We start from the raw sequence: 26,064 nt of genomic DNA, 5'->3' as shown, positions 1-26,064 counted from the left end.
CTCTCTCCCCAATTTCAAAGCTGTGTTAAAATCACATCTTTTCCTGGAGGCTTTCCCTAAGCCCTCATTTCCCATAACCACTCTTTCCTCTGCATCGCTTATGCATTCACATCTGTGCCCCTTAAGCACTCTATATTCACCCCACCCTCAGCCCCACAACACTTATATACATACCCTTATTCTTTGCCATTTCCCCTTTCTGTCATTTATTTAATATCTGCCTCCCCATCTAGGCTGTAAACTCCTTGGGTGGCAGTCTTCACGTCTGCCTCCTCCACTATATTGTACTCTCCCAAAGGGCTTAACATAGTACTCTGTACAGAGAGCTCAATAAATATTCTTACTCGATCATATATTGGGGGTGCACTGGGGAGAACTGCCGAGAGCCCACCCCCTGGTAAAAAGTGGGTCCTAAATGCCTCTAGCCAGCCTACAGCCCTAGTTTATAAGTAGAAGGCAGCCTAAAAATTGCTATCCGTTGGAGAGGACCATGGAGTATGTCAAAATGGGAGAAGGAAAAAGAAAAAGAGCTAGAATTCAAGGTCAGAGATTAATGGTGGAAGAGGAAAGAAATGGAGTGAAAGAAGAGAAATAGAGTAGTCAGAGAGAGAGGCAAGGTGAGAGCAGGAAAAGAGGTGGGAGGGGAGAGGGAAATAGAGGTGGTTGGCAGAAAATGAGTCAAAAAGGAAGGAGAAGGAGGTCTTAAACTCCTCCCTTTCTGACAAAGCTTCTTGGACTTGCTGAATGGTTCCTTTCCCTAAAGATTATACAATAGAGTCAGAGGTCATGGGTTCTAATCCCCGCTCTGCCATTTGTCAGCTGTGTGACTTTGGGCAAGTCACCTAACTTCTCTGTGCCTCAGTTACCTCATCTGTAAAATGGGGATGAAGACAGTGAGGACAACCTGATAACCTTGTGCTTAGAACCCCAGTGCTTAGAACAGTGCTTGGCACACAGTAAGTGCTCAACAAATACCATTATTATTACAACATGCATGCCTCTGGAAAATGCTGGCAATGAAACAATGTTACCAACATCTCCCTTAGTCCTTATGGTCCTTAGTTTTGCCTCAAAGGTCCAAACATTTCTAAACCAGGCTCTGTCAATTATTCAATAAGTGTTATTTATTGAACACTTACTGTGTGCAGATCATAGTACTAAGCACTTGGGAGAGTAGCTATAACAGAGCTGGTAAGACATTCCCTTCCCACAGTGAGCTTACAGTCTGGTGGAGGGAGACAGACATTAATATCAATGAATAATTTATAATAAATAACCTATGAGTGAAAGGAAAAAACTAAAAAAGACAGAGAAAAAATGCAGGAAGAAGCAAAGAGGGAGAAATGAGATGCACAGACAGACAAGGTAGAAATACTGGGAAAGAGGGAAGAAAGGTGAAAAAAACAGAGAATACTAAATTTTCATAAATGTTTCATGGGCATCAGTTGTTTTAAACATTCCTGCCAACTAAGAAATATCAGAACTGTGTGACTACCTAAATGCATATGTCAATCATTTTTCTCACACCCATTAACAAATATGTAGTTTAGTTGAGAGATATTCATTTACAGAAACCAAGAAATAATTGCAATTTAATGTCAGAAAGTGGGCTAATCTTCATTATTTTAGAGACTTATTACATTTTTGCATTGAATTCCCTTAGAAAAAGATTGTATTGGAGTACTTGGATATTGCATATTAAAATTTAAATTCACTTTAAGTATCTCTGATAAGAAAATGAAGCAATGTACTGATAGTGTAGATCTCAACAAGGAACGTGGAGGATAAAAAGCTGTTGCCCCCTTTTAAAAATCCTCAAAGATTATTAAATAATCAAGGGAGTAAGAGATTTCTAGGGGGCTTGTTCAGCAATGATTAACCATTTTTGCATCAGTCTCAGCCCCTTGCATAATGTTCATCAAATTAGATTATTCATGTTCAGGCACAAAGAGATGTACCTTTTAGGTTATATAAACAAATCTAAATTATCTGCATAGAAGTTGTCTTCACATATGTAAAGCTTGGCACATAATAAGTCCTTAATAAATGCCATTATTACTGTTAGTGTGTTTCCGTATTTGCAACGAGTCAAGTGCGCTATTTTAACTTTTGGCTTTCTGGACCCAGATTTCCATATGAAAAACATTTCAGAGAATGTCAGAAGCTCTAAATATTTTATGGATCGGTTAACAGATGTTTCACAGAAACCACTTAAATTAACTTTAGGATTTTACCATACCTAAAACAGGAATCTCCCACTCCCCTACTAAAACTACCCATTTTATTGAAGGAAAACTATAATTCATCTGAACTTAAGAGTAATAAATATATCTCCAGCTGAAACACCTATTTATAACATTTTATAGAATAAAGCTCTGTATAATTTAGTTTGCCCTATAAAAATACCTTCTCTTCACCTGAAATATAGGGATCTTTACTGCTGGCTCTGAACTCTCATCTCGGTATATCTCTCCCTGTCTAGGATGGCTAGATTTGAAAATTGAAAAAGTGACCCAAATGCACTTGAGGGGAGTTTTGGGGACATTATGAGGAAAAAAGAAAATAGAATAATCCAGAAAAATAGGATAGAGTACCAGAAAACTCAAGGTAGCTCATAAAAGGTAGGCAATTTTAAAACCATGGAATATACATGTCACAGTGTTTGTCGCTGTGACCAACATAAAAGTAAACCCCATTTCCTTCCGAAAGAAGAGAGTGCATTCAAGCAAAGCAGAAGGATTCTGTCTAGGTTTGCACTAAACAATTATAGGGGATGACTAATATTCTTTTCTCTACCTCTGCAGTGGAGAGATTGGGACATTGTGCTATTTCCAAAATACTTTTTTTGGGATATTCAGCAAAAACGTCAAAAGGAATAATTTTCAATGTTTACTCTTTCGGTGTACTGTATGAATGTTGACATTTCTTTTCCTAACACAGTTTAGATGTACTAAGGGGATTCTTTGAGCCATCAAATAAGTTCCACTTTTAATTTCCACTTAGGGACTAAAGGAAATTGTCAAACTATTTTAAGGCTGTGCCTGCATTAGGAAGTCATCTCCCATTTAAAGTGCTAGAAGATTCAACTGTCATTTTAGACATCTAAATTAGGAACTGATTTTTAACATGACAGTATACACCAATCTTAATTTTTTTTTTCCCAAGTTTTGTCTCCAGGAATAGGAGTCCTACCAATTAATCCAAAACATACACTACAATGCTTCTGCTAAAATATAACATTATAATCTATCATTAACATATTCATTCATTCAACACTATTTATTGAGTGCTTACTATGTGCAGAGCACTGTACTAAGCGCTTGGAATGAACAATTCGGCAACAGATAGAGACAATCCCTGCCCAATGATGGGCTCTCCACTCCACAATTGCCACAACTATCTATAGTATATTTTTGTTCTCTGCAGGTATACCACTATGACCTGGCTCAATCCTTTACTGGCACAAACAATCTGATTTGTGACATTTAATGTCTGATTCCCACAAATGCCATAAAGGGGGAAAGTGCAAAAGCAAGTGATAGTATGTTATTTTTTTTCCCTAATGAGAGTCCCTTTAACAGAGCACTGGAGTTTCTCCAAAAAAAAAAAAAAGCCTCACCATACCTTGTGATGAAGAGAAATGTGTTGAGGCAGCTGCTGAGCTGAAGTCAGCAAATCCTCCGAACGGATCGGTTGATCCACCTAGAAATTAAGCATAGAGGAAAAGTACAGTGCTCTTACAGGGCCATGAGATCAAGAACCAGCAATTCCAAAGCACTTTTTATTAAACTTAATTCCCAACCCTTCCAAAAGTCTCATTTCCTGCACTTGAAAACCAAGGAACCTTAATGCCCATTATTATAACAATGGTTCCTTTAAGGATGTGCAGTAATATCATATGCCACCCAATGACAAATTATGCCATTACCATAGTGAAAGCCATCAACCTATTTCATTTTCAAAAGCATAGAGCAGCAATACTGTTTAGCAAGGTGATCATTGTCTAAACTTGAAATATTACTAACTGCAATTAAACTTAACAGGCTAATGGGGCTCAAAAGCCAATTAAAACAAATAATAAATAAATGCAGGAGACCCAAGATGAATTATCTTCTGAGACCTGATGATAGTGCTTACCCTGAAAAATTAGGTATTTACATTTATCCTTATACTCTACTATTGCAAGAACAGATTCTAGCATTGCATTAATCTTCAAAGTTAGGTTTCTCAAGCAAGAATAATTTTTAAACCAGGCCTCTACAAGTACGTGTACATTACTTTTGAAAATCTTGGTGCTAAACTATCACTAAACAACAGAGACTAGAATTATAGCCTGTTGATATATTGTTTCAACTGAAAAAGGATTATTCCTGCAGCTGTTATTCTTAAATATTATTTTGATCATTTCCACTTCTTTCAGGTTACGTGGACAATCACTACTCCCAAACAGTGACACTTATTTATTTTTGTTTGTCCTTTAAGATTTCACCTACTAACAGCTACAACCTTAGAAGAAGCAGCAGTTCAATTATTGTGCTTTTAGTGTTATGCGTACATAATATAGGTTACATCACAGCTGCTCAGTCTGCAGTGCTTAGAAACTAGCCAGGTGGGACTGGAACATCTGTGCTGCACTCAAACACCACCAGGGACAGTTTTCAACATCTGGTGCCATTTCTGAATTGTCTTATCGCTGCAAGACATTCTGCCCCATCTGCTTCACTCAACTGGGTTAATTAAACTAAAGCTATCGCCCTTTTTAATAAATAGCTAGCAATAATAAAAGGAACAATTTAGTTTCGGTTACGTGTGTACTTGTATCCTTCTCAATGCAATTTTATTGTAGTCAATATCAGAAAAGCATTTTTTCCCCCCTAAGGGAATGGGATCTAACAACTACCAGTACAGAAAACAATGAAGTAAAGAAAGATGGGACATTCTTGTTCAGTACTTCCTTTTTTCCAAAGGGCAATTTAAATCTGTTTCCCCTTCTAAAAATACAAATTGAATTAAATTTTGTAACTCATTCTCCTTTTTAACAGTATACCAAAAACTTTCAAAGAGTTTTTTATTTTCCTAGAATAATGAGTACCTATCCCAGATGATAGCACGTAATGGATTAAAATTAACTTTTGCTTACTATGAACAGGTAATAATGTAGTTATTCAGTTATTAGTCTGAATTTTGAAAGCTGGAGAATGGTTTACCATGTTTCTTGCCTTAGCTTGAGTACAACGTAGTAATTTATTTACTTGTTAAATAATCAGTTAAAGATCAGCCACTCCATCCTGGGGAGAGTTCTGATCAGACTTCATAACAACAGCAATCCATATCATAAGCTGAGGTCCTCTTCGATACCAGAGACTGTAGATTAAATTCCACTCAAAAACATTTCCAAGTTATCTACTGTTCAGACTTTACACTTCTTTTACCAAAAACGTTACAAATTATCCTGGTGTTTCTTCTTGACTATGTCAGGATTTTTAATGCTCTATTAAGTTTTCATTTAAAAATGATGGGATTGTTCAGTGAGATATTAGTGGAACCTAGGCTGAAATACAAAGGGGCCATTAGCCTATAAATTTAAAGTTCTTGCTTCCTGATGTAAGTAATACTTCAGTATCACCTACACCCATTACATCTCAGCCTTGAGGTTTACCTTGGGCAACTTGGACGCAGAGTGATTCTTAATAAGGTCTTTTCAATCAATGAATTGCATTTATTGAGCATTTACTATGTGCAGAGCACTGTACTAAGCACTCGGGAGTGTACAATACAACAGAGTTAGCAGAAACATTCCCTGCCCACAATGAATTTACAAGCAGAAGAGTCTGGAGTCCATTTTACAGTGTAATTTATGCCAATCAAAAGCCGCACAATCGAGAATGCACAATACCTCCTATTTATTAACAGAGACGTTAAAAAGTCTTGCTTGATACAGGATATTCTCCTACAGCCTGTGCAGAAAGGATCTAATAGTCCATCACCAGTAAGCTGCATGTGAAAGACAGTTTTAAACTTCTCAACATGAGCCATCCTTTAAGATTCCCACATGAGCTCTGTCATTATAAATGAACCATTTCCATCTGCCTTCTCAGGGCAGGAAAGAGGTTATTTACAATCGCCAGCTGGTAACATGTATCTTTTCCACAGAACTGCTGTAGAAAGGAAAATTACAGCCAAACTAGGGGTTGTTAAAATATAGAAGGAATAATTTCCTTCTCAAAAAGAGAATCACACATGTGCACCAAAACTGATGGCCAAACAAAAACGCTGAGTGTATGTATATTATATATATATATATACACACACACACACACTGAATAGGTAATTTGAACTTGTCTATTTCACCACCGACCTCTCCCTCTCATATTGCCTCTGGCCCGGAATATCCTCCCTCTTCATATCCCACAGACAATCACTCTCTCTACCTTCAAAACCCTACTGAAGGCACACCTCCCTCTAACAGGCCTTCCCTGACTAAGCCCTCAATTCCTCTTCTCTCACTCCCTTCTCTGTCACCCTTCCCTCAGCCCCACAGGACTGACGTACATATCTGTAATTTATTTATATTAATGTCCATGTCCCCTTCTAGTCTGTAAGCTCATGGTGGGCAAGGAACATGTCTATCAACTCATACGCTCCCAGGTGCTTAGTACAGTGCCCTGCAGATAGTAAAAGCTAAATATGATTGTACTTTGATATGCAATATTGAAAATACTATATTTTTTATTCATTTCAAACACTTAGCTTAAGCTCCAGCTCTGTTGTAGACTTAGGATGGTAATTCAGACTCAGATTTTTTAAACTTGACCTTAAAATTAATTTTAATTGTAGCACGAGGAGGGGAGGAGGAGAAGAAAGTGACCATGAGGAAATCCATTTCAGAAATCTAAAGGAATGGCTTAGAGAGCCAGGCAGACAAGGGATCAGCAGGGTGAACCCCCAGGGAAAGAATTATGGATGGCACACCAACAAAAGAGTAACAGTGGAATCAGGGGATGAGAATTGCTGTGCTCTCCCTGGGGCTTGGTTTGGAATTCCAGATCAGAAGGATATAGTCACTCCTGGATTAGTTTTGACATTCTATTATATAACTACTATTCAAACCCTTAGTTTCCTCCATTCTTCAACAAATCCCTGTTACTTATTTATGACCAAAGTGGGTGCCTATGTAATCCATGTGTTTAAATCCTCTTTATTCACAGACTTGCTAACCCAGGAAGGAGTGGGGTGTTGGATATTCTTCCATCCTCCAAAGCCAGTCTTTAGGGTGTAGCATTAGCAAGATGTTTCCTGGATGCTTCTTGTACCTTTCCGGGTTCCCAATTTGAGTCCCAGGACGGTGGCTGCAAACTACTGGGACAATTTCAGAGGCCACTAGTGTGAACTCCATGAAAGTCTAACCTGACTATAAGCTCTCCATCGGCAGTAAGATCCTGGCCATATATCGCTGGGTCCAACCATAAAGGCTTGTTAGCGACATAGGAGTTAACCTTCTAGGAAAACAAAACCTTAAATTCCTACGGTGCTAGAAAGGACTACTGGAATTCTGCTTCAATTTTGATCCACAGAGTTGTCTTATCTACTTAACTTCACAGTTCATGTCTATATTGCTTTGCAAGATGGCACTACTGTTAATGTAGATCCATCTGGTAAAAGGCACCAGAATGGCCTACCAAACAGTATTGTTACATCTTCTTATTCCTCGATGTGAAGGATTTAATCTTAAACTGCAATTTGTTTTTTCACTGGTGGATTTGGACATGTTTGGTACATTTTAAAACCACTCAAACTACTACATTTTTCTACTGAAAGTACATTTTTCTTTTGATTACTTAAATTATTGGAAAGTTGGTTTGCTAAAGCAAATAACTTTAAAAAAATCTTTTGAAATGATTTTGTTTTTAGACAGGTAGAGTGAAATAAATGTCAAGGCCCAGGCCCTTGTAAATTTCATTCAGACTTTATAACTTTATGAACGTATAATTTATTTCCTGTCTTTTCCTTTAGATTGTAAGATCCCTGAGGGTAGAGACTACATCTTACCTCTTTTGTGGTCGGCAAAGATCTTACTACAATGCTCTGCAAAAGGTAGATGTTCAATAAATACGACTGATTTATTATGGGTGCTCTGTCAGATCCTGCTACATTAATACTGACTACTGCTTCTTATTTAATTAGTCAAACTTCTGTTTGCACAGGAGAAAGTACTCAGATTATTTCTTGCTTACAGAAAGAGGCAAGCTGGTGCTTAATAATTCTCTCTGTTCAAAGAAATCTTGATAGAGTGGGGAATAAAAGTTAATCACCTGACCTTCCCAGTTAATTTCTCTGATTATTACAAAACACACTGCAACTGCACTGAAAGTCTTAAATATTTCATGTTTGATAGTCCAAAGCAGTTGAATACATAACATTCTATATCTGCATTGCACAAATACTTCAATTAAGCTGTTTTGTAACTTCCGTGATTGATACAATTCAGATTAATAGTTTTAAGATAGGATAGTTGAAGGGCTAAATCACAAAAGTTTTTAACCTGACACTCCACAGGCCCACTTAGGTCAAACCTAACAGTACGAAATCCTTGTCTTTACCATACTAATTGTATCTTGCTAAATTGTTTGCTGATAGCAATTTAGTACTGGTATGTTATCGTGGCTCAGTGGAAAGAGCACGGGCTTTGGAGTCAGGGCTCATGAGTTCGAATCCCAGCTCTGCCACTTGTTGGCTGTGTGACTGTGGGCAAGTCACTTAACTTCTCTGTGCCTCAGTTCCCTCATCTGTAAAATGGGGATTAAAACTGTGAGCCCCATGTGGGACAACCTGATTCCCCTATGTCTACCCCAGCGCTTAGAACAGTGCTTGGCACATAGTAAGCGCTTAACAAATACCAACATTATTATTATTATTATTATTGTCATGATTTAGTATAGGAAAATCACATACAGTTGGGCTGAAAAACAGTGGGTTTAAATCATGCAGAAAGGACAATTTTGACCCTGGATTGTATTATGTGAACAGTGCCACTGTCTCTAAAAATCTCATCCTGTAGATATCTGCCTTGCCGCCTAGAACTTTGTGGAGATCATAATGAAGATAATAATAATCATGGTATTTGTTAAGTGCTTACTATGTGCCAAGCACTGTTCTAAGTGCTGGAGTAGATGCAAGGTAATCAGATTGTCCCACGTGGAGCTCACAGTCTTAATCCCTATTTTACAGATGAGGTAACGGGCCCAGAGAAGTGAAGTGGCTTGCCCAAGGTCACTCAGCAGACAAGTGGCGGAGGCGGGATTAGAGCCCATGTCCTCTTTCCACTAAACCAGGCTGCTTGTCATGATGATGAAATATGCGTTAGGGAAGGCAAAAAGTTTAAAATGCTTTGGGTCAAATAGATGCCGGTGTTGGCCTGTTGACCTGGGACTAATCACACAGAAATCCCAAAATTGTTTTTGCTTAAATCCCTCGTATTGTTGGTTTGGTGTTTACAGTTAGTTGGCTCCATGAACATTTAAATCACGGATGACTTGCTTTTAAGCAAACGGCTTGTACCTTGCAAACATGGTTGGTGCATGGGTTTCAATTAAATATGTACCACACACGGCCCACAAGCAATCAGTAATATTTACTAAGCATCTACTGTGTGCAGGGCACCATACTAAGTACTTAGGAGAGAACAAATGAGTTAGAAGACATCAATCCTTGACCAAAAAGAGTTAAAAATCTCATTGGTAAAACCAACAAAATAATTTACAAACAGGAAAAAGGACTCAAAGACAAGCATTAAGCCAAAGTGTAGAAAAATGCAATGACCTGGAGAAAAGAAAAATAGAATGAGGGAGAGCTTCCTGGAGGGGTGGGATTCAGAAGAGCTCTGAAAATGGGGAGAATGCTAATGTGGCTGATTTGAAGTGGGATGATGGGTCACAGAATCACCCCCGTAGAGTGATAGGGGAAGCCATGGAATGGATCAATTTTAAGAGGGAGTATTAAACTGAAAATAGTAAGGGACTTAGAATATAGTTTTGAGGGACACCCACAGTTGGGGGAAGAGGCAAAGGAGAAGCCGGCAAGAGAGATTAAGAAAGAGTGGCCAGAAGGGGGAAGAAAGCCATATTAGAACTGTGTTGGTGAGATCAAGATTAGGAAGTGTTGAAGGAGTAGTCCACAGCAACCACGTGAGGTCAAAGAGGGTTAAGGACTGAGAAGATCATTAGATTTGGCAAGGAAGAGGTCATTGGAAGAGGTCATTGGTGACCTTGGAGAATGCAATCTCTGTTTAGTGAAGGGGGCAGAAACCTAATCATAGTGGGTCAAAATGGGTGTATACAGAGAGTAAATTGATCAATCAAAAGGAGTTTGCACACAAGAGTATGGCCAGGAATGGGAACAGAGAAATGGGGTGATAGCTAGAGGTGTAGTGGAATAAAAAAGCTTTTTTGGGTATGGGGGAGAGGGATAGATACCACTAGGAAGTGAATGACAATGGCTAGGGAAAAAAGAAAAAGTGGAACAAGTGTTTATAGAAAATGAGAGGGATGGATGTCAGAGGCACAGGTAGGGGGATGGTTCTGAAAGGAGGTGGGAGACCTCAAGAGATGTTTGGGAAGGGGCAGAAGGGAACTTGGGGGGAGAGTGGGCTCATGCCTAATGGTCTGAATTTTGTTAATCAAGTAGTTGAGGTTGTTAGGTGCAAGGGAGGAGTCATCTCTGAGGGCTGCAGGAGGAAATTAAAGCAATGGAATATTGGTGGGGGCAGTAGGCATTGGAACCCATTTTTTTTATGATACTTGTTAAGTGCTTACTATGTACCAAGCACTGTTCTAAGCACTGGAGTAGATTCAAGTTAGGTTGGTCACAGTCCCTGTCCCACAAGGGGCTCACACTCTTAATCCCCATTTTACAGATGAGGTAACTGAGGCAAGGGAAGTAAAGTGACTTGCCCAAGGTCACATAGCAGATATGTGGTGAAACCACAACTAGAACCCTTGGCACATAGTAAGCACTTAAATACCATAAATATTATTATTATTATCCACCCATCTTCTCTTCATCTAACAGCCACAACGCTGGTCCAAGCACTCAAGCTTGACTCCTGCATTAGCCTCCTTGCTGACCACCCTCATTGCAGTCTCTTCCCTTTCTAGTCCACACTTCTCCCTGCTACTCAGAACACTTTTCTGAAATGTAGTTCTTCTTATGTCCTCCCACTCCTCAAAAACTCCCATCATTACCCATCCCCCCCACAAGGAGAAACTTCACTTCTGCCTTTAAAACACTCAAACAGCACTATAAATCCAATTCTAATCCCTTAAACATCGTGGACACTGGATTTAAAAAACGGTAACTTTACCTGTAGGTTGGCTATTGCCATCAAATAACAGATCGACAAGGTCACCAGATGATTTGCTCCCAGGCATTGCTAAAACCTAAAAAGAAATTCACAAATTAGAAACTTCACAATACTGCAATACTGAAAGTATTGACCTCTGAAAGTAACCTTCCAAAATGTGGAACACTTCAAATATTTTTCACTTTTAAATACGTGGACAAACAAATACACTAGCACCAGCACTGGCAGCATTTTAAAGTTCTGTCATCTTTGAAAATGAAGGTCAGCTAATATAAACATATACAATGCTGTTGAACACATCCACAGAGCAGAAGACAAAAGGAGAGCTCAGAGAAGTGAGGGGAGTACATTCGGAGAGCTCCCTGAGGAACTGTGGATGGATACTGCTACTATCCCATCAGGGTTGCTTGGCCACTGCCTGGGCAGCTATGTAGCCACTTTGGATCCACTATAATGTACTTCCTTCCTGAGCTGGCAAAAGTTATGTCTGATAGATAGGAAAAAACAACTGAGATGACAGCATAGGACTCTATACAGTGTCTAGTTCCCCAACTAGACCGTAAATTCCTGAGGGCAAGCCCTTGTGGACTTACTCTATTGAACATTCTCAAACACTCAGTACTGTGATCTGCGCAGAGTAAGGGCGTAATAAATACTGTTTATTGACTAAGACTCGCAAGCATTTGGATCCTGGAGTTGGGCACTAGTTTCCAAGTCACAGCTAGATGCTGATGTGCTAGCTGGAAAAGGATGGCATTTCACTAGCTTACAAGCTGGTAGTTGCAAAACCTCACTCCAGTCAAAAATACAAGGCTAGAGTTTACTTTCCTTAAAGTTAAACCAAACCCATGTCTCTGGCTTCCAATTACACACAGATTTTAAATAAAAGTAGCTGAATATTTCCACAACAGCAAACTTGAAATAAAGGATATTTGATATTTTGGGGGGTAGCCTCCCCTTTTAAGATTAAAGAGTATTCTATAAAATACATCACCGCTAAAGATCCACTGACAATTCTTCTTAATCTACATTGCAATAATTCATCTGTCCATTTTTACGTGTGGCCAGGCTTTTTGGACCTAAACTTTCAGGCCAAATACAGAACTATTACTTTAGGCATTAAAGTCAGTCACGATCAGATATATTTCATCACAACTTATTACTGATTTTGCAGGAACAGATTAGTAATAAAAAGAGTATTATTGGCAGTAAATTCATTGTTGTTGTAATAGTATTTTGATTATTCTATTTGTGTATATTTTATGCCTATCTCTCCTTGTTAAGAGAAGGATTTTGAACCAGGAAATTATTGTATGTTGTTTAAAAATTTACCACTTAGATCAGTAATAGAATTTTTAATTGAAAACAATAACACTTCTCACTGGAATGAGTGAGAATAAGTAAAATACCTATTCAACCAACAAAATATAAAGCCAAAGCTGTTTATGCTATTTAAAAGTAAGGATGATTTTGAGGAAGAGACGCTTACTTTGGTTCTTAAATGCAAGAATAAAGAGCAGTAATTTGAAATCATTCATCTCTCTCAGGAATGTCTGAGTGTCTACTATGCATAGAACTCTATATTGGAAATCAAAGGAACATCATAGGTTTTTTGGGGTAACTAATATGTAAAATTGTCAATGATTCTCACTTTTCCAGATGGACACCTTCGTTTACTCTGTAAAATTGAAATGCAGCTGTAATGGTTGTTTTTTTTAAAAAAAAATCTTTGATTTCTAGTACTACCCCATCAGCATAATTTAAAATGTTTACTAAGTACATTAGGCAAGCCAGAACTGGCCACCAATAATCCAAACCAAGTGAGATTTTATCCCAAAATGGGAGTTAAAAAAATGATAATGGCATTGATTAAGTGCTTACTATGTGCTACACACTCAGAAAAGACACATACAGTCTCTTTCCCACATGGGGCTCACAATCTAAGAAGAGTTAGGGTACCGAGGGAACTAAGAATAGATGAGAATACTGAGGCATAGAGAGGTTAAGTGACTTGCCCGAGATCACACAGAAAGTCAGTGGCAGAAGGGGACCAGCTAACACAGGTGGGCCTCCCAGCAGGGGAGGGACTTGTTCAGAGCCTTACCCTTAGCTCTGGTGTTGCCGCCATTGCTCAGCTGCTTGGTATCTCCCCTCAACTGGGATAGAAGGAATTGAGAGTTCTGGGGGAATTCATTTTGGGGGAGAAAGAGGAGCTGTAGATCAGGAAATTGGAGATACAACATCAAAGCTTTTCACAGGATTGGCAATCAAGCTATAGCTGCAGATACTGAACAATTCTACACCTACTGCAAGGGCCAGGCAAAAATGTCAATTCCATTGCTGACCCCACTTCTCCAAGTTTTAAAATGAGACTGGCTGGGGAGTAAGAGGAAGCAGAAAGGTAGAACACTGGGCAGAATACCAGAATATCACCTTGTGGATGAACTTCACTTTGCAAGATGCAGATTTTTACTGTGGGTCTGGCCAAACAGTGAGGCATTTATTTGTGGGAAGATACTTTTCCCGTAAACCTCCCTTTTTTAGATCCAATTCTTATGTTGAATACAATGCTTTTCCCAACCATCTATCTGTTCATTTTGCTTTTCATTCACCAAACCTTGAGATGAAATCTCAATAGAGTGATCATAACATGGCTCTACTGGTGAAGATAGGAATGGTAGGAAACCAAAGGAGGTTTTGGTCACATGGAATAAGTTTTTGCACTATTGTCTGGTTAACAAACTTTCCCAAACAAGCACTACAACTGCATTCATGGAAAGAGAGCAATCAGACATGTTTTTTGCTAAGAAATGTATTAGTATTAATGACTCCAGGTAATCTGTGGCAGGATATCCCCAGTTTACATGACTGACTTAGATTTGGTCAGGGTTAACCCCATTAAAATTGGTTTCCTGACAATGGTTTAGAAGGATAGTGAAAATATGTGCTGCCAAGCTCACCTTTGTTGAAGATTGTGGGGTATGAGTTGCGACATTTTGATCTGGACTTGCTTTGTCTCCTGTGTAATGTGCTGCTGCTCCAAGATCAATTGTTTTAGAAGGATTTGCTGTGCGTTTGTGTCTGGTTGTGGTTGTCTCTGTGGCCTGGGTAATATGGATATGCTTTGTTGTTACAGTCTCCTCTTCATCTTTAAATTCACCTTTTGGAGATTTACCTCTTCTTGCTTTCTTTTCCTCATCGCTGTCACTAAATGTATTTCAAAAAGAAAAAAAAAGGCAATGAGCCTTGATAGTGCTATCTTACTTAATTCCAAGAAAATCCATACTCCAAACTTAGGGAGAAATGGAAAGCCACTAAATAATTATTTGTGTGTGATGGGGAGGGAGGAGCAGCCACTTAAATTATAAACAATATGAAAATGATAAGTATATCCTAGATAAATGTGAATATTCATATCAGCAACAAATGGTTTGGGGTTTTTTCCAAGTCTCTAAAGCAGAGTTTTTCTAAGTGAGCTTTTCTTGGTCACACTTAGCACAAATACAGCCACCTGTACAGATGGCCCTTGAAAAAGACGTTCTTAAATGCAAATTTTCTTCTTCCAGCTCCCCCCTCCTTCCTCCTGTTTTACTTTTTTTAAATATCGCTACAGGCTGCCTCTCATTGCTTTTCTTCCTCCTTTCCACATCAGAAAAGTTACTGGGAGTCCATTAACCTTTGAGAAGGGTAAATCTTCTTCCATCCTCCACCTCCTCTCCAATAAATGTTTTATCCTATGCAATCATTCTTTGGCTAAAGCTCTTCTTTTTTCCTTCTTCTGACAACAGCCAAGGAACTCAAGCCCTCCTGGATTTTCTCTTCACACAGTCTCATCTGTGCGGCAGAAATTCCAGGAAGAAAATGGGATGGAGTGATGTAGGAGAGAACAGTGGCGAGGTAGAAGAGCACCACTGGTTGGTAGCTTCTTTTCCTCCCTTTGGGTGGGAATTTTTTGTTGTTTATGTATTCTAATTTTTTTAAAGACAGCATCCTTCCTTGAGTTGGATGGCAGTAGAAGGCTGACTGGAAACACCTGAGCTGTATGATCAATTTAGTGAACATGCTAATGTCAGTGTCTTTGTGGAGGCTCAGAAGTGAGACGGACTGGTGGTTCATACGATGAATAGCCCCTATTAATGTTAATTTGGTGGCAGAGGTTAGGTTTGCCTCATGTAGATTCATGTCAAGAACCAAAAAATACCCACTGCAGTCTTTGAAAGATCAAGAAATATGTGGAAAAAGTTTAACATGACCAAATACTACAGAATCCTCACAGCACGCACACAGATTAAAAACTTCAGATTTGATTCATTTTGGGGGATACACCTGAAGAGAAACCTTATAAATGACCGGAGTACATTATGAAAAAAATACATAAAGGCTGTTAATAAATTTAATACATTGTAATATTGTCTTCTTATTAATCTAGATTTAAGATTCTATGATTAAAGAGTGTGATGCATGAAAATTGAATTCTACACCATCTAGTTGACTAGTGATTTCATATATTTTTCACTCTTCTTGTGACAGGTCATCTATGCCAATTATTTTTTAATATTTCATTTTTCATTATACTAGTTTATTACTGACATGCTTTTTCTCCTAATCATATGAAGATTAACAAAACAAAGATGGCTCAATTCCTACAATTCACGGGAATTTATTTCGGTAAGCTTGTGATACACTAACTCTTTGGCAGTGATTTCTTAGGAAGTTAGGAAAGCATTTGATCATTTCATAACAAAAGATAATACAACCTGTTGCAATATACACTGTGTTGAGCCTTACCACATTACAAGGAAACTTTTTTGCAGGAAAATTAATGGGTCATAAATAAATGTATACCAAAGAGTGCAAAATGTATACACTGTTTTTAAAACCACAAAATTGGAACACACAACAACCCTTCCAAATAAACTCAGAATACAAAATGTTTATACCTGCATCTTTCTGGAGAGTCCTCTCTGTCTTTCCTTCGGAACTTGCTGATGGTGTCATCAATTGTGCTTCCAATTTTATCACTCAGTTCACCTAATTTATCGCTGAATGGAAAAGCACTCTTGTTTTTATCCCACTCCTCATCCCATTTTGACTTGGGCTCGGGATCGTATCTCTCACCTGTATAATGCATTAAAAACACAAGCCAAGCTAAAGACATTAAATTCAAAAATGCTCCCAATCCTCACTTCTAGAGCTTTTCCTCCTACAAAACTGCTACCTTACAAGTTTTCAAAGATCCTACAGTGCTGAATCAACACAATTACAGCAAGGCACAGCATGTAATGCCAGTCATTAAGTTGCAGGAATGCAGAATCAAAATCTTTTGTTTATGAAAACTTACACAACCTTAATGCACAGCACATCACAGTGCTTTAAAATGCTGCTGAGAAGAAAAGAACAGAAGACAAAAATCAACACAATCTCGAAAAACAAACCAGAAATAAAGTTTTCTAGTTTTGGCATGCTTAGTACATATTTCTGAATTGTTTGCCATTAATTGAAAAAAAAATCACAAGTTTTAAGCATCTGAGTGCACTTATCACAATATGTAGTTTGTTAACTCTTAGTATATTTATCCTGAATCCTTGTTTATAAGGCAAAACTTTTAATGCCCCCAAACCAGGGAGGAAAATGACTCCCCAAAAAACTTATCTGAAACTTGACATGGGGTCGGCAGGGAGAGGATGAGATACATCTTTAACCCTTGGGTTGTGTTACACTTTGGAAAACTCAGAAATCAACACCCAAGTGGCAGTTTTTTTTATGTTCCCTTCCTGTCCTTGGAGCAGGTGCTAAGATGTCCAAATAGGACACTACACATTCCTGAAGTTTGACTGCTGAAAGTAAGAATGGGATGAACGGGACCTTACAAAGAGGGCTTTTCTGTCTTTATAAAAATTATGTGCATGGAATTTTTGCCTGGTTTGATTTTTGGTGATATGGTTTGGGTTGCAACGTTTTGAGGACAGAAGGGCATATCTTTGTTCTATTTGTAATTGTTAACTTCCATCAAACTTGTCAAACAGCTAATAAAATACCTCTATTAATCCCAAATAAAACCATCACAAGAACCATGCTCAGTAACGGCTTATGAAACTAATGGAGACACAGTAATTTCTGCTGCTAATTTTCTTACAGAGATTGTCCAACTGCTAGGGTAGCATCTGGTACTCTACTAGACATCTCAACTATGTCTGCTACTAGCTACCAGAGAACCCAGCAAGAGAGTAATAAATAAAACTAATTGTGGTATTTGTTGAGTGCTTACTATGTGCCAGGTGCTGTATTAAGCACTGGGATGGATACAAGCAAATCGGGTTGAACACAGTCCCTGTTCTGCAAGGGGCTCATAGTCTTAATCCCCATTTTACAGATGAGGTAACAGACATAGAGAAATTAAGTGACTTCCCAAGGCCACACAGCAGACAAGTGGTGGAGTCAGGATTAGAACCCAGGTCCTCCTGACTCCCAGTTTGGTGTTCTACCCACTACATCATGCTGAAGCTCAGAAAAAACCATCATCACTATTGCAAAAACAACTCAAGTGCATTTCTTTGTCTGGACATTTTTTTTCTCTCTCCAAATGCTAACCTAATGCCTTCCGAAAATGGCTGGCTGGAGATGGCATTATCCCCCAGCACAGTCACTGCTGGCTGGACAACCCTACAAAGGGATAAAATGTTTGTCTAATGGATTATAAGGAAAAAAAATCCTGCTATATTCTATTAGTATAGATTGTCCTCCAGCAACACTTGCACTATTAAAGCCAATGTCTACAGCATCACCTTCAAAATGATGGACAGTTATACATTCAGATATAGGAGCTAATGAGCACCAAAAGATAAAAAGCATGCCAAGGAAGCAGGAGTACGGGCCAAAATCCATAAAGTGAATAATATATTCCTAAGTAATTAATATTTGACTTCAAGATTTAGGCAGGCCTAAATCTTCTATAGAAAACAAGAAACAGGAAACTAAAACACAAACCAAGTAGTTAAGCATTATTAATGGTTTTAGAGACTTAAGATAGTAATTTTTTTTTTTACAGTTTTTTAAAATTGGAAAATACCCATTCAATAACAATGAAAAGTCACTTAAATTCTGGAAATATGACTGTACCTAACCAAAAAAACCCCAAAAAACCAAAACCACACATTACTTTAACATCTATACAAACACTTTAAATGTCACTGTAACACTGAGAAATCCAGATTTAAAAAAAAAATACAAATGGAAAACCAAATATAGCAGATTTGTCAGAGTCCTTATGTAAAAGATACTGAATGATGAGCAACACTTTACTTTTTCATATTAGAAAACAACTCTTGAAAATCCTATTTAAATTTCATTACTTAGTTCCCTAGATTTGCATGAAATATTGGAAAAAGATGTGAAGGCATAAATGTGTGACAAAAGACAAATGAGAAAATGCACAATGGATACTCTGTATCACATGAAACAATGGAGAAATCAGAAATACCATAGTCTGATTTCTGAAATCTCTATGTAAGTTTTGGGTTTTTTTGGGTCAGATATTCAAATTACACTAGGAACTGAGAGATAAGGAGGAGCACAGTAGGGCAAATGAATTAAATTTGGTGGAACACTCATTTAAGAAACTAAACTATTCCCATGTAGTAATTCTGAAAATATATATTTAAAATGACCTACATAATTATTTTGCTGAACACACAATTCCAAAACAACTAGGGTCCCTAAAAAAAAAATCTATCTGACATGCTTTGATTTTAAGTTGTAAATATAACATTTTACATGAGGTTTTCTGACAGAAGAGAATTTTTCTGCCACAGTTTCAAACCACGAAATACAGGGTACAAGCCACAATAATTACAGGCAACATATTCTTTATATTATAGCTGGGAGAAGGAAAAAAAAGTACAAAGTAAAAAAAAAAATGGCAAAGGAAGAATTCTGACACCGGCAAGTCACTGGTATTAGTGATTTTTGCCCAGTCTAACTCAGAAAATTGTAAACTAGAGATAAGTAGGTAACTGCTGGCTCATCTGTGACCTACAAGAGGGCAGCAGAAACCCACGGGAACATGTAGCAGAGATGAATTGTTCCTATTTGTCCTGTTGTGATTAAATCAAAGTGGATCACTAATATTTTAAATAAATAACTACAATTTAGTCAAAAACAAGTACAGCACTCTTAGAATGATTCCAACTGGCTATTACTGATACCATGAAACAGCTGGAATAGGTCTGTGGTTACGGAACAGTAACCTAGTGGTGCTGAACCACACATGTAGAATAAAGGTTCTGAGATCAAGCATTTGTTTTCTTGAGGAATCTGTCCTCTTTGGCTTTATGAACTATTTGAATCTTTTGTATATCTCTGTTTCTCTACTTTCTCTCATCTTAATCCTGGCAAACTATCGATTAGGCGACTGGGAGAAGACAGTGTTGTCAGCAACACCAGGCAGCAGAGACCAATCACAGTACTCTTAGGCCAAACAGGATACAAGCATAGAATTCAATCCCATGTCAAATCACCCTGCCTGTAATAGACCAAATCCAAACCTTTAGTACTGAATTATGACAAAAAGTAAAATCAATCACATTTATTGAGTGCTTACTGTGTGCAGAGCACTGTACTAAGTGCTTGGGAGACTCAACACAACACTAACAGACACATTCCCTAGAACAAATTTCCATTTTATTTTCTGGCTTATATAACAGGTACCAGATAAAGACAGGTTGTGAAAGACACTTTCCATTACGTTTTTTCCCCCCTAATTTAGTAGCAGATTTGTCTTGGGCAGGCATGTGAATGAGATGTATTTATTCTTAGCGGAAGAACTTGTCTACCTCCCTTTTTTGGCCATGGTAACATAGCGGAAACAAAAGTTCTAAGGGACCCAACTCCCCACTAAATTTCACATTTTTAATAATAATAATTGTGGCTTTCATTAAGCGCTTACAATGTGCCAGGCACTGTATTAAGTGCTGGGATGGATACAAATTCATCAGGTTGGACACAGTCCATTTCCCAGGTGGGGCTCACAGTCTTAATCCCCACTTTTTCAGATGAGGGAATTTAGGCAGGGTTAAGTGAAGTGACTTGCACAAGGTCATAGATCAGACAAGTGGCAGAGCCGGGATTAGAACCCAGGTTCTTGTGACTCCACGCTTGTGCCATAGCCATTTGACGATGCTGCTTCTACGTACTGAGCATTTAACTTGTGCAGGGCCCTATACTAAGCACGGGTAGATGCAAAACAATCCTATTAGACATAGTCCATGTCCCACATGAAGCTCAGTCTAAATCTCCATTTTACAGATGAGGCAACTAAGGCCCAGAGACATTAAGTGAGTTGGCCAAGGTCACACAGCAGACAAATGGCAGAGCTGGGATTAGATAAATCCTTGTGATTACCAGGCCCATGCTCTTACCATTATTAGGTCATGCTGCTTCTCAGGATTTAGGAGATGTGATCCTTTTCCTAAAAGAGTTTCCAATTAAATGGTGGAGACAGATACTAAAATATAAGTAGGAAGTAATAGCATATAAAGATATGCACAAAGTACACAACGGAGGAGGGGTGTGCGTGTGTGTGAGCTGCTCAGTGTGAATCGCATTTATTGAGCACTTACTGTGTGCAGAGCATTGTACTAAGCCCTTGGGAAAGTACAATAACAGACACATTCCCTACCCATAACAAGCTTACAGTCTAGAATACTTAAGTGACCCAGAAATGCTGAAGTGGCAGTAGGGAGGTGGGGACAGAGTGGGAAGATGAGCGATTAATCAGGGAAAGCCTCCTAGAGGAGGTTTCTTCATCAACAGATTCAATTTTTTTTGTAAATTTAGTCTCTAGAATAAAACTCCGCAATTAGCAGACTCTATCTTTATTGGTTAAACTGTCCTGGTTTTACACATTAGTACTGTTGGTGATGATGAATAATTGTCTCTAACTTTATTATTAAAAATTCATCTTTGCTTCCCCTATTCCCTAGATGATAAGAAGATTCCCATTATTCATCTTGACATTCATCTTGAATGTCACATACACTTTAAGGTAAAAAGATTTTAAGTTGCTGCTAGATATCTTTTGTCTAATGTTTTTATTGTTCTTGCAAAGGCCTACAATGCCACGATAAAGCGAATCTAAATATTCTCTCCAACATCTTGCCTAAGACAGCACAATACTCACTGTATCTGAATCCTCCGACACTGTCTGAAGAAACGCCAACATATTTGTCTTTGTTTTTCTTTGCCTTCTTTCTCTCTTCACGAAGTCGATCATCGTCTTGGGCAAATTCTACCATTTCTTTCACCTTTTGGCGTATGTTTATACCCTGATCTTTGCCATTTTCATCTGCATTATGAAAAGCAAAAGAAAGTTTAGAAAACACAAACCAAGGTATAAGAAAAAAAGATACCTCAGTTTTGACATTCTCTACTACACTGCTCCAAAAAGCCCAAAAAAACACAAAAAGCTGAAGCACAATTCTATAAGAAGTCTCAAATATTAAGTGTTCTACTAAAAGGGAATAGTAATAATAAAAAAGATGAGATGCTTATATCCTTAAATGTTATTTTTGAATAAGAAAAAAATGTGAAAAGCCAAACTATTTTATTCAAATTTTAACATTTCTAAAAAGCAGTCATATATTTTAGTTTTATTAGTACTGCTTTGCAAACTCTAATTACTAGAATTCTGTCTTGCTGTAAAACTGAATTTTTAAAGTGCTGGGTTACACTACAAACTGAAATTTGCTTCTTTCTCTAGTCTCTTTCACATTCAAAACACACACTGGCCTTGCTGCTTTTGCACTGTAAATATTATTTGGTGGGAGGAAAAAAAAAAAAAAACCCAGCAGCTTCAAACAGATGTGTGTGTTTTCGAGCTCTAACCTTTTCTTCCCATATGATTAAAGCTATTCCTTTATGGACACCACAGGGGACCAGTCTCTAGTGCATATTTTAATATAAACCCGAACACTCATGTTGTGTTGGTTCTGTTGTTATTAGCCAGTCTTTTCTGCAAGTTCTTGTCTTCACTAATTAATACTCTAGGGTCCCACGTCTTGGATTCTGCACTCTTCACACAACCGGCAACAGTCACATTCTAATTAGAGCGGAGAAGCTTCTAAGCTGGTTCAGGTGACTGACAACTCCAACTACTGTTTTAATTTGCTTATAAGATTTTTCTAATGCTCACCTACAAAGTGGTAATTTTCCAGGGATCGCAAATCATAAATGTGTTCTCTGGCACTTGTAACAACACGCTCTGATCCGTTCCTTATGAGGTAAGCTAGGAGCAGCAACGACTATAAAAAATACAAAGCATCTATGATTGCATGAATAAAAGCTTCAACCGCATTCTTTTTCTTTTTTTAAAGTACAAAAATTCCAATTTAATAAGTATGGTAATCAACAGCGGTGTTACACTGTAAAGAAATCAAAGTTTTTATGTTTTAAATCAGGTCAGCTATGCTTTCGGTTGTTCTGCAAATTAAAATGACGCTATTAAGTGTGTCCAAATTAAAGTTTTTGTTTCAAGAATGAGAAGGTGAGAAGAAAGGAGTGAATACACATTTTGCTTTACTTTCAGCATTTTCAATTGCATGATTTTCTAGGATTATTTCTGCATTTTTTTCACTGAAAGCAATTTTAAGATATCTTATTTGTAGCTCTTCGGGGAAAAAATGTACAAATAGGAGTATTTCCATAAAACACAAGTAAATAAAAAAATCATGAATTGCTCCTGGTTTATCTGAAATTTTAAAAGTTAACAACCAAAATCAATTTAATCTGGAAAGAGGTTGTTAGCTGAAATAAGATTACTGAATTACAGAGTTTCAAACTTGATTACCAATTATTCAAAGCTTTTGGAATTTACATGTTATAATACTATTACTCATTTGACTTTCAGTACAGAGAAAACAACTGGTCCACCTAAAACCCTAAAAATAAGTTTTTCATTTTAGGATACCATATTATCACATCATGAAATTAAAATTAGATTAAGATGACAATTGTTATATATTGCCCTAGAAATTCCAATGAAGTTGGCATTTACATTTAATGATATTTTCTTTAAAAAAGTTAAGCCTATAAAGCAAATCTATTAAAATTATATAATCCAACTTTAGACTTGTTTAAAATTTTACTTAAGTAAAATCAGATATTAATATTAGCAGTAGTTTCTACACGGATTTAAATGCTCTATAATTTTAGAAAACATTTATTTCTACATCTTTTCATAATTAGCACTATTGGGCATCGGTATAAATAAGGCAAAATTTTCTTGCAATAAGATCATAAAATCATGACACAACATGGAAAGTTTTAATTAAAAAATGTTACAGAATTATGGTTAGATTACCCTTTGACAGGTTAAAGTAAAACAGATAATGGCATACAGTATAAATAAAAATATTTTGCCACATTTAATAACATTACTAGTTACTGAATTGGTTTAATTCAACGTTTTCTTTCATATTTTGAGTTTAATACTTTGCTCTGAAAGGAATAGATACATAACAACTGACACAAATACAATTCCCAAATTTGCCTATATTAAGAGTCTCTCCTATTAAAGTGTGTGAAATGTACTTCCAGACTTATCTTAGTATACGAGTTTCAAGGATTTTTTTTTTTTAGGAGCAAGCACACAACCAGATCATTAAATCTTAACATGCTCAATCACATCCACACCTTATAAACTCTCCTCCAGTTCTTTTTGTTGTCCTTCAACATTCTTGACCACAGCATATTCATAAGTTCTGGAAACTGTTCATACATAAACGTAGCCCTAAAAAAATACAGAGCAAGATACTCCTGTAATTTAATTGTGACACTAGGTGGCAGGCTTGGTCTAAGTCTTAGACTTTCCTACAATAAAAGCCTTCAAGCATTTTTGCGAGTAAAATGAGTTAATTCACAAAATTTAAATAAAACCAATTTCTACCTATATTTTGTACTAGAAAAAAAACGAGGATATTTGTCTCCCTTAAATATTACCTATTTGTTATAATGCAACCACCCCTAAACCTATGCTTAAAAAGTGAACACCAGTACCTGTGCTCAAGAAGAATTTAAACTTTGAAATAGCACTTGTTTAAACCAGCAATTGCCAAACACCTCAAATCCCTGCATCCCAGTTTCTCACACCACACTAAACACACAGTCTGTGGCATGAACTGACTAAAACTATCAGGCTCCACATCAATTTTCTGAATTTAGGATCTACTGAGTTGTCACAAAATTAAGCGACATCCGAAAGCAGAATACGGCTTGACTTCAGGGGCAAGTTTTACATTTCTGTTTAAAGCTACGCCTTCCCTTTCTGCACTGCTGAGTCAAATTATCACTTACTTGGCAATCTCTCCCATGAGTTGCCCAGAAGGTCCCCAAGGATCATCATTGGTTGCTTCTCGAACCTTGGATTCAATCTCTGAATAATTCATAACGACGTTGGTGCTGCAAAGGAAAAAAAAATTGCACATACACACATAGATTAGCATCAAAACTGAGAAACACATGAAAACTTAATAATGACACTACTGGGTGTCCTAATGAGGTAACTCTACAGGGTGGGAGAGAAAACATCTTTAGTGCAGAAGCTACCCTGAGGACCCTATACAACGCATTTAAGTTATCTTTAAGAAGATTTTAACTATTCCATTAGCCTTCAAGAATACAGATGAGAGACTAGGGATTACATTAGAGTTGGAATATGTCCAGTAAAAAAATGGCTTTTGGTCAAATTAAAACTGGAGCCGAACCACCAGAGTCTATTATACAACGAAATTGCTAGACTTCTGACCAGATTTGGTTTGTAGGCAGGTTTGTGTGTTGCAACTCAATCACCAAAATTTCACCAACCTACAACTCAATCACCAAAACTCGAAAGTACTTAACGGGGGTATTCATTTTCAACATCATTTATTTAATTTCCAAAATGTTGTCCTTGAAAGGGTAGAGGTAATCAAAAATAAAATACTTTTTAAGTAAAATTTTAAATTAGGGAATGGAAAAAAAATACATTGATAGGGCTCTTGATTTCACATTCTTACATCTGTGCTAGTGTTCCAACTGTATATCACCCTAGGGGACAAAGAATTCATCGTATAAAAACATGGCCTAAGCCTCACAGTACAAGCCATATAAAAGCTTAAAGCTCTGGTCATTAATGAACAGTTTGAAAGTAGACTCATATAAATGAGCCCAATTCAAATCTACAGTTTTTCAAATGATAGTGCTAGTGGATGAGTGATTATATTCTAATTGGTGATATCCATACTTACTATTCTACAGAATGGCAAAACATCTATAAATGTTCGTTTTAGATGCAAATTAAAATGCATTTTTATGGAGGATTTTGTCTGTGGGAAAATAGGAATTTGGGGGTAAAACTGGTTTCCAAATTAGTTGCTCATACATAGGCTCTCTCAAATGAGAAAGAATCCAAATCATTTCAGAGAAAAATAACCAGAAACACCCTATAAAGTTCTATCTTTAAAGTTCTAAAAAGCTTATAGTCATCTAATTTCTTAAAATCTTGCTACCGTATAAAAACTTAAAAATGGTCAATGCTGCAGTCTTTAAATCTATCCCATGGTGGTTTAGGAATGTCAAGTAACAATGCTGTTGACCAACAAAACCTTTTGGGAAGTAAATCCAGAAAAACTTGAGCTGATCCTCAACTATTTTTGAGGTAGAGAAAGCAAAAA

General features: G+C 37.4%; 1 protein-coding gene across 2 annotated transcripts in view; it reads right to left on the bottom strand.

The window, feature by feature from the left end:
- The window catches only part of CLINT1 (clathrin interactor 1), a 70,453-nt gene that overhangs the window by 7,855 nt on the left and 36,534 nt on the right, over positions 1-26,064 (bottom strand). For both annotated transcript variants that reach the window (XM_029050427.1, XM_029050428.2), the window contains exons 2-9: positions 24,707-24,811; positions 24,047-24,143; positions 22,548-22,656; positions 21,537-21,701; positions 16,300-16,477; positions 14,320-14,566; positions 11,360-11,435; positions 3,625-3,702 (exon numbers count right to left, since the gene is read on the bottom strand). In XM_029050427.1, coding sequence (XP_028906260.1) covers positions 3,625-3,702; positions 11,360-11,435; positions 14,320-14,566; positions 16,300-16,477; positions 21,537-21,701; positions 22,548-22,656; positions 24,047-24,143; positions 24,707-24,811 — 1,055 coding nt within the window. The remainder of the gene's footprint in view (positions 1-3,624; positions 3,703-11,359; positions 11,436-14,319; positions 14,567-16,299; positions 16,478-21,536; positions 21,702-22,547; positions 22,657-24,046; positions 24,144-24,706; positions 24,812-26,064) is intronic.

The sequence above is a fragment of the Ornithorhynchus anatinus genome, chromosome X1, assembly GCF_004115215.2.
Source record: "Ornithorhynchus anatinus isolate Pmale09 chromosome X1, mOrnAna1.pri.v4, whole genome shotgun sequence".
NCBI lineage: Eukaryota > Metazoa > Chordata > Mammalia > Monotremata > Ornithorhynchidae > Ornithorhynchus > Ornithorhynchus anatinus.
Note: the sequence above shows the minus strand (reverse complement) of the source record. Positions and strands in the feature narration are given on the sequence as shown.